This window comes from Simochromis diagramma, unplaced genomic scaffold (assembly GCF_900408965.1).
Source record: "Simochromis diagramma unplaced genomic scaffold, fSimDia1.1 OVJJ01000822.1, whole genome shotgun sequence".
Taxonomy (NCBI): Eukaryota; Metazoa; Chordata; class Actinopteri; order Cichliformes; family Cichlidae; genus Simochromis; species Simochromis diagramma.
The window spans coordinates 2,272,916-2,282,598 of NW_024387520.1; the positions used below are offsets into that span (position 1 = coordinate 2,272,916).

Consider the following 9,683-nt stretch of genomic DNA (forward strand, 5'->3'; position numbering starts at 1 on the left):
ATCTGAAATTCCCACGGTGTTGTTAAAAATGTGCTCTGGCACAATCATAAGCATCGCTTGCTACTGAAAACAAGAAAAAAGCCAGTCCTGCTTTGGGCTGAACCATTTGTTAATGGTGGAGGGGGGAACACTATGCAATATATTCAGTTTTAGCATTTATATTCACTGTTGACTGTAACTACGCTCAAACTGTTAATGCTATCTTGTTTTATTAAACAACACTGTCATATGCAAAACTGGGGTGGCACTTGGGGTGGCAAGGGATCAATTTAGGGTGGCACTTGCCACCCCATGCCACCTTTCTAGATCCGCCCCTGCTCCCATGGCAAATTGGTCCTGGATGAGGGACCAGACAAAGAGCGATTCAGAAGACCCCTATGAAAAGACCATCGAGGGAACAGTTCACCCTGCCCGGGATAGGGTTAGCGGGGCCCCGCCCTGGAGCCAGGCCCGGGGAGGGTGCCCGAGGGCGAGCGTCTGGTGGCCGGGCCTTAGTCCATAGTGCACGGCCGGGCACAGCCTGGAAAAGGGACATAGGCCCATCTTCCTGCAGGCCCATCACCCACAGGAGGCACCGTAGGGGTCGGGTGCAGTGTGAGTCGGGCAGCGGCCAGGAGTGGAGGCCCTGGCGGACTGATCCCCGGCTACCAAGACTGGCAATTGGTACATGGAATGCCACCTCTCTGGTGGGGAAGGAGCCTGAGCTAGTGCGTGAGATTGAGAGGTACCGGCTAGATATAGTCGGGCTCACCTCAACGCATGGCCAGGGTTCTGGAACCAGTCTCCTGGAGAGGGGCTGGACTCGGTCTCAGTCTGGAGTTGCCCCTGGTGAGAGGTGTCGGGCTGAGGTGGGTATCTTGGTATCCCTTCGGGTTGCTGCTGGTATGTTGGGGTTTCTCCCAGTGGACGAGGGGGTTTGTTCCCTTAGCCTTCGGGTCAGAGAATGGGTCCTGATAGTGATGTGACGTTCTGTATCGAGGCTTCGAAGCTTGTGTCGACTAATTGAGGGGGCGTTTCCGCAATGCGCGTATCGAGGCTTGCTTCATTTATGGGAGGAGCTGAAAATGATGACGTCCGAAGCCTCGCTGCCCGGCTGTACCACGTGACTGGTTCATGAAGTGGTTCGAACTTTGCCGCGAGCTATGACAGAAATATAAACCCCTCAGACTTCATTCAAAATGTGGGTGTTTGATGCAGAGTTGCGGTTAGTGAGAGTTTGGAGACAGTTTGGAGGTTTATGAGAGTGAGGAGAGAAAGTCAGGAGAGAATGGAGCCGGCTAAGAGGAGGAGGATGTCCTCCCCTGTGTGGGAACATTTTGATTTCATTCCTCCCAACAAGGTATGTAAATTTCTACAGAAGATGTATTTTCATAATACTGATGGTGTTATACAATTTATGTTAAGCTGTCTTTACTTTTGTACAAGGTGAAGTGTTTGCTATGTGCCAGGGAGCTGGGATATATCAACAACACCTCATCCATGCTTAGGCACTACAGAGCTTTGCATGAGAATAAGGGGGAACAGCGATTGTGGAGCAAGACCAGGTGAGCCATCAAATGCCATGATAATATAGCATGCCGTAATGTTACTAAATGATATAACAATATTATACAGCTGTTATAAGTTATGTGTGTGATATTTATATTTGTGCTTTGTTTTTGTTGTCTTTCCTCAGGAGAACAATCTCAAATAGATGAAGACCTGGTTACCATGGTGATTGAGGACTCCCAGCCATTTAGCATTGTGGAGGACAAAGGATTTAAAAGATTTGTTAAATCATTAAATCCTAGCTATGTTCTCCCCACTAAAAAGGTCATAAAAGCAGTGAAAATTTAGTTTTTACAGAATAAAATGTGGGCAGGACTGAGGCTCAAAGCCTCAGTGTGTAGCTGTCCATACCTCAACGTTACAAAAGCACAACCACTGTCCACACCCCAACCACACCTCACCTCACAGTAAATGATCATTTCCATTTTAAGCATTTCCAAATGATCATTTTCCATACTGCCAGTATAAATATACACAGTATACTGCCATCACTACAATATAGATGTTTTACACACTCCTTTTGTTGTTGACATTTACAGGCTGTGTGCAAAAGGCCACACTCTTCAAGTTCATGCCAACTAATATTTTTACGTCCAGTAGGTGTCCTACTAGAGCAAATGAAGCTTCAAGACGCTTTGCGCTGGGGTGAACCAATTGGATGAAAAGCTTCAGTGTTTCATGAAGCTTCATCTGCCCATCACTAGGTCATGACTGTCGTCTGTGCTCTTTTTTTGTGACTGAATTTTAAAAAGTTAAGAGACGTTCAACCCTTAACATCATCAAAACACTGAAGTAATGGCTGTAGAGATGGAGAAGGAGTTATTGCTTGAGTAAGAAGCAGGTAACTGAGAAGAGTTGCCTAGTTACCACCACGGACAGCATAATGAACTGGCAAGGAGTAGCAGGTTGCACCAGTTTAAGAAGCTCTCTTACTGATTGCTTGCAGATGAGGCCCAGGTGAGATGCTGGAAGCTCCACCCCGAAGGGGTGGACAGAAGATCAATTGCCATAGGTGGAAACCCCCCAGACACTCCCGTGGACCATGACCATATATATATGTTTATACAATACATATGGATTATCAGATATGACTTGTTTCATCCTCTCAGTATTAGTATTCAGTAAACAAACACCAGCATCATCATTTGTTTGGATTTTTTTAATTAATTAATTGAGTTTTCAGGACAAGATTTAAGAAGTGACATGACAAACGTCAAAATAAACCACTTTGAATGCAGTTTAGTTTAGTTTTACACTGGGACAGGTATGTCACATGAAGCAAGCAACACAACATTGATTTTATAGCCTAAGCTGGTTTGCAATGCCTGTAAAAGTTGGGCCTGTAAAACGCAGACCATGTAATAAAATACCAGAACAACAGCACAAATTCATTGTTGCATGACTGATTAATCTTTAGATTTGACTCGGTCAGACGTCCCATTTTCAAATCTGTTTTCAAAGCCTCTTTGTAATGACTGTTTTGACAAATTTATCCTAATTCACAGTAACAGTTCCACAATAACAGAACCAAAAAAAGTACTGGGACCAGTACTTTTTGTTATTTACATGCTGCCACTTGGCAGTATCATCAGGATGTCTCCTGTCACCCTTCTACTGCCCTGTCCTCTTAGTATAAAAGCATCTTTGGCCACCTTTACTGCTGCCAGATGTTTTAAATCTTTGGTCTCTTTTGTTTGTATGGTTGATTAGAAGCCACTTGGAATTGAACACTTTTGTGTTTATAACAAATTGTTAGAAGTAAAAATTAAGTTGGACTTTAAGTTTTGGGAAAGTTTTTCACCTCTCATCAAAGAGACTTTTTCAGTTCTAAAACCAAATGGTGGAAAGTCCCAGGTATTTAAACTCTAGTTGGGGTTGTCCCTTAAGAAGGGTAGTACCCCACTATTAATCATGTGCCTCATTACACAAGCCAAGGTGGGTGTGGGTCATTATTACTAGAGGTTTCAGTTTAAACTGCTGCGAGACCTTTCGCACACCCTACATTTTTATCTTGAAGATGAAAGCCTGAAGTCTTACAGGTTTTTCTTATCATCAGTATCAGTGTCTGAGTATTGGCTGGTATGTAAAAAACAAACAAACAAAAAACCCCACTAACTTCCAAACCACCTGAAGAAGTTCAATATTTGAGAACACAAATAAAAAAAATTCACATTGTAAAAAACAACAAGTGACAGTTTCTGAATGGTATATAGTTATATTTCAGGATAATGCAAAAAAAAAAAAAAAAAAAAGCATGTAGAATACATGAAACTTCCTAACATGAAATTCTTAGTCACAATATAAAAATGCTATTTTTGTTCACTTTTCAATATAACACCCTCAACTGCACCATTGAGTAAGTGTGGAGTATTAAACATTAGGCCTCTCTCCTCCAAGTCCCTGTTAGTGAATCATTTCATTTGTTGCTTTGCTGTAACTAAGATTACAGCAAAGCAACAAATGATTCCTTCACTGTTATCTTCTTCAATGCCACGTGCCAACACAATGCAGATCAGCTACCTAAACGTTACTCCCACACAGGTAATTGCCTTGTTAATAGTGTTACATCCTCACTGTGTACGGCCCTGAAAGCTGTGGTTCCTCTGAAAAACAAGACAAGTCAGAGATTGTCACGGCAGGTTACACCGGTGTGTTTTGTTGCACAAACCCAAGAGCAGACACTGAAGGAAGGAACTGCGTTCTCAACTAAAGGCGAGCCTTTATTCTGGCCAAACACATGAACTAAACTAAAAACGAGACCAAGTTTACACGAAGGTAAACAGACAAAAGTAAACCTGTGACTATGACACAAACTAAGACTGTGACTTGAACTATGACCTCGACTGCAACTAGTACTGTGACTATGACTTGATCGGTATGAAGGGAAATAGGCAGACGTCCTGACAATGAACAGTAAGAGACAAAGGACTTAAATACACATATGAGGTGATCAGGGGAAGTGGAGACACATGAGGAAACAGCTGACTAGAATGAACATAATGACGCACAGAAAAATGTAAATTAAACACAATGGACATTGAAACCAGACTTTCAAAATAAACAGGAAACATGACAAAACGCAGACATGACATGAACTTGACAACATTAACCATGCAGACAAAAACATGACAGGCAAGACACACTCAACAACAGGGGGAACTTTAAAACAGGGGTGAAGACCCAAAGGAAGCTAAATGAACAAAGAAGTACAACCGAGGAACCTAGGAGCTAATACCAAAAGGACTAAACATAAACAATGAATATCAAAATACAAGAAAACTCAAAGCGCTGGATCACACAGCCCGGGACTGTGACAGAGATGCTTGATTTCCTGGTACTGTGTAACTCTCAAACACACACTTTAAAGCAAATATTAGAATACAATAGCCCTTTTTTGTCATTGTACATGTGCCACAAAATGATGGGTGCTCCACGCCAGCTGTGCAGGGGTAAAAGAATATATATAAATATTAAAGACATCAAAAATAAATATCAGACAGAAAAGATATACATACAGTGTAGAGGCATATATACAGGATAAGAGAACCTAACTGAGAGCAAAGTGCTTGGAAGCAGTACAAAAGTACTTCATCTAATAATGAGTAAGCTGAAGAGGAAATGGATTTGCGCTCATCTAGAAGATCTTTGTTTGGCCTGGAGAAATAGTTTTTTACTCTGAAAACATAGCTGTCTGTAAAGCTAAGACATCTTCCTATTCCTATTAGTTAAAAAGCTCTTACCTGGTCCAGCTGTCTTTGCCAATTCTCTAACCTTCCTTGCTCATTAGCAACTTCTTGACTTCAAATATAATATGCTAGTACTGCAACTTTTGCATGTGTGTCAATTTCACGCTCTGGAGAGGCAAAGCATGGAATGGACACAGTGGACCAGTGGCATGCTTTACTATGTCATTAAATTTTGTTTTCCTTCTCCCATATTGTGTCTTTTGTTCTTCTCTTCTTCTTTTTCTTTCCCCTCATCCTCCAAATGGTTAGGGGAGATGGCTTAATCCTTAAATTCTTTAATATGGTTCTGTCAGAGTTTTTTCCATCCCATTGTAGAAAAGTGTTTGTTCATATGGGGCTGTTTGATTGTTGGGATGTTTTCCAAATACTGAGCAGTCCATGAATTAACCTGAGGTCAAAGACATTTGTGCAGCTGCTAATGATCTTTCCAAAGATGCCACTGCTACCTTTTCATAGGCACAATGTTAACCTGCCCTAAGAATATATCTACAAACATTTGGCTAATGTCAGTTCTCTCCTAAATGTAACAGTTCTTAGTAGCTTCTTAGCAATGCTGTTAGTTGTCAGAATACTTTTACTGTAAACTAAATGTTAATTTTGCAGTTTGACCCAGGGATGTAAAACTCATTTTACATCGTGGGCCACTTACAAGCTACTTTGATCCAAAGTGGGCCAGACCAGTGAAATTACATGATACATGTGTAAAATTACACAAAAAGTAATTCATTTCCCAGACTATCCCGTGATTCTAAAATATACATTTTTCATTCATTCAAAGAAAATATACTTTCTCCTGTGAATCCACTGTAAATTTATATAGCAGAGAAATGTCTGTCATTTGATTGTTTATCTATTAATTACTTTGCTATAGTATAAATGAGGCGGGCTCTTTATTAATAGGAAAAACTGTAAACTTATGAAAATACAGTTAGAAGTTCAAAATCTATGCACTCCTTCACATTTTCCTGAGCCATCCAGAGGGTCAGAGTGGAGTCAATGACGGCCGTTTCTGGCCTCTGGCCTGATTTTTGACACCCCTGGTCTAGAGCTGTCATTGTTTTAGGATACATAATGGTGGACATGCTAACAACACTTTAAATAAGCCTTGTCTAAAAATAAAACAAACCACGGCTAGAAACATTTTATTTTGACTACAAGTTACATGCTTTATTTAATGCCTGAGGAAGATAACACTAATAATCAGTAACATTTTTTTTTAAATAAAAATGCACTCATACAAAAATTATTCAGCAATGAATTTGATCTTATTTTGCCACTCTAATAAACCCCTGTAGCAGCCCCGAAAAGCTCAAAAATAGCTTTAATTTCACAGCTGATCTTAAGACCTGCTGGTGTCCAGGTGGAGGTCAGCAGCCCAGTCAATCTCAGAAGCCTTTTGACTCGCAAGCTGTTGATAACTTGATTTGCAGGATAAAGAAGCTATTTTGACATGGAGTCAGCAGCTGACCCCCCCTTGCTGTTTTTGCTGGCCAGCAGTCTCTGGGCAGTCTACTGTATAACCACACCATCCTTTTACAGTAAAACTGAGACCACTTGTAAGCATCAAATAATGGAATTTGAATGTATAATTATGGCAGTCAGGGGCAAGTTGAGAACTACTAATTGCTCTCAAACACAATAAAAGTTGCCACAAAGGCAGTAAATTAAAAAACAGTTCAAGTTGTTGTATATGTTTTACTGACTGCTCTTGTGACTAATGGAGTTTTCTATTACTCCAGATTACTACACTGTGGCAGAATTGTAGATTAACGCTGTAATCTTAATTCATAAAGTCTGACAGAAACCCAGTAAAAGAATCTAAGATAGTGATAGGCAACTGATTTATGATTAGAAGACTCCCAAGCAAAAAAAATGACACAAGTCAATTATTCACCTCAACTTGCCAAAGATCAAAGTGTATTGGTTGACCATAAGTCACAATAAGACTTTAGATGGTCTTAAATTTTCGTGTATTTCAGGGTGACGACTTCATTTGCAGTTGGAAGGTAACATCCCATACCTGTAAAAAAATTATAAGTTCAGAGAATATTATATAATACGACAAGTTGGACTGTGTGCATCAAATGTCTGACCTCAGCTTATCTTACACATCGTGAGTATGTTTCACTCACCAACATCGAGTGGGGTTTTACCACTCAGCAGTTGCCAGTAGTGTGATGAATTTCCTGCCAAACCATTTACACTCTGAAGGAATGGTCCATAGTCATCATGTGGTATGTACTGAAAGCTGGAAACATAGGGAATGACTTTTTAAAGAGTGAAGTGGACAGTTTTTAATATAACTATGAAATCCTTTTTAACAATGCAAATAGTTTCACTCTCTATGTTTTTACACAGAACTCTGCATTCAGTTATCAGTTATTATTAATCTCTGGCTCTTTTGCGTCTTTTGTCCTGTCTCCCTCCTGTGTGAGGCCATGTGATTGTTGGGACTTTCTGTATGTTATTGCAGGGTCTTTATCTTACAAAATAAAGTACCTTGAGCAAATGTTGTGGTGATTTGGTGCTATATAAATAAAATTCAACTGAAAAGAAGAGTTATAGACGGTCCTCTATTGTAACTGCACAAAAGAGCACAGACACTTTCAAAAACTCATGAGGATTTATGAAACATTAATGAAAGGAAGGCATTTTAAAGCTAAAGATGTTATGTGGTTTTTGACTGTACTGTACATATACAGGTTTCTGTGGTCTACTGTAAGAAAAAAAGTATGAAGATTTGTTTTATTTTAAGATGTCAACAAACATTCCAGGGCACAATTAGTCATCTGGAATTAAAAATTCACACCCAGATATATGGGGTCTCAATTTTAATTAAATATTAAGAGAACAAAAGTAAATGTATGGCTTCTTCTAGTAAGGAAATAGTTGATATCATGGTCTTACTTGAAGCCTTGGTTTGAGTATTTCAGTCTCGTCAGTCCACCGAAGAGGCTGCCTCTATAAGCAGTAGAAGTGTTGTAGGTCTTAATGTCACTGGGTGACACATTCACCTGCACTCTGAAGTTAGTGTTACCTTAAATAACAAAGGAGGTTGAAGTTAGTTTACCGAAGATGAGCAGAAAAACAATAAAGGTGATCTTTTTGCTTTATAGCTTACCCTGAGCTGATGTCCCAACAAAAAACAGCAGCAGCAGGGCTGCAGAGAGGAGAGCAGGCTTCTTCATTTCAACTGCAGGGCAAACATAAAATTTTGATATGCAAACATGAACACAAACATACGTTGTGGAAAGCAGTTCCTGAACACTGAGTATCACCATCCCAAAATACAGCATTTATAATGGAATAAAACCTCTTAATGTTTTATTATTATTTTTATTTGGTACGTGAGTTTATCAAGTCATCTAAAAGTGAGGTGTGCAATATTAAGGAAGTTCAACAAAGTTAAGCTTTTCTTGCTTGATAAACCCTAAAGTCTAAGTTGGAGATAAAGAGTGTCTCATTAGTGGTCATCAACTTTCCCTGTTAAGTCAGGCTTTCTGCTTCAGACTCTGAATGCCCAGGATTTCATGTGTCATATTATCCCTGTGAGTGTAGCCTACTCTAACCAGAGACGTTAGCAGATGATAAAATGGTGACAAAAATCTGTAAAAAAACATGAAAAATGTAACAGAATCGCACAGAGCAGTAAAATAAACATTTTAATTCAAGTAAACTATTTTAATGTTGACCGCTTTGGGTGCTGCCTTTTATTTCTAATATAAAGACTGCATGTTAGAAATCTGAAACCTTAGACTGGATACATTTAAATATTAAAGGTTACTGTGCCTTTGAAAAAAAAGGAGACATGGAAATCGCTTTAGTATGTTAGTAGATCAAAGGTAAACTGCTTTTATTTATTATCAATGATATTTAAAGATATTCTTACCTTTTTCAAGTTCTGTTTTCAATAAATGTGTAAGAATGCAGCCGTGGAGGTTGTAACTTTTCAGTTGAACAGTTCCTCCTCCTCAAGTTGAAGCTGAACTACAGATTAGGAACTTTTATACCTCTGCGCCACACATAGCATTATACAGAAACAACCAATGATGATACAGAAAAATAACCAAGCCCTTTACTTGTGCAATCAAAAAAAAGAGAAGCTTAAATCTGTGTTGACTAACCATGGATGTCATCGAATGACAAAAGGTGACCATGTATATTAAATTGCATAGGAGGAGTTTTAATTTGAATAACATTTGCTACATTTGGCATTTTTTCTGCATTTAATCGTTTAATTGCAGGTTCGAAGTCGACCCGCGAATTTGACACCTAAGTGATTTGTCAGACTTCAGCCTTCTTCTTTACATAACTGAGCACTTTTATTGCGTGGTAGTTAAATCACTGTAATGAAAAAATCAAACAGTCTCAAATGCAATATGTAAGCTA

At 39.4% G+C, this 9,683-nt stretch overlaps 1 protein-coding gene across 1 annotated transcript; it reads right to left on the minus strand.

Annotated features, from left to right (window-relative positions):
* Window positions 1-6,440: 6,440 nt before the first annotated feature.
* Window positions 6,441-9,314, minus strand: LOC120726254 (cobalamin binding intrinsic factor-like). The gene is made up of 5 exons (XM_040019685.1): window positions 9,184-9,314; window positions 8,416-8,487; window positions 8,202-8,331; window positions 7,427-7,542; window positions 6,441-7,314 (listed from the first exon to the last, which is right to left on the minus strand). The coding sequence occupies exons 2-5, from the start codon at window positions 8,480-8,482 to the stop codon at window positions 7,253-7,255; spliced, it is 375 nt and encodes a 124-aa protein (XP_039875619.1). The 5' UTR covers window positions 8,483-8,487; window positions 9,184-9,314; the 3' UTR covers window positions 6,441-7,252.
* Window positions 9,315-9,683: the final 369 nt, after the last annotated feature.

Excerpts from the sequence above, each read along its gene's own strand:
- LOC120726254 (XM_040019685.1), bottom strand. The coding sequence starts at position 8,482 with ATGAAGAAGCCTGCTCTCCTCTCTGCAGCCCTGCTGCTGCTGTTTTTT. Across the intron at positions 8,332-8,415 it reads TGTTGGGACATCAGCTCAGG|GTAACACTAACTTCAGAGTG; the intron begins GTAAGCTATAAA and ends TTGTTATTTAAG. Across the intron at positions 7,543-8,201 it reads TACTCAAACCAAGGCTTCAA|CTTTCAGTACATACCACATG; the intron begins GTAAGACCATGA and ends CTATGTTTCCAG.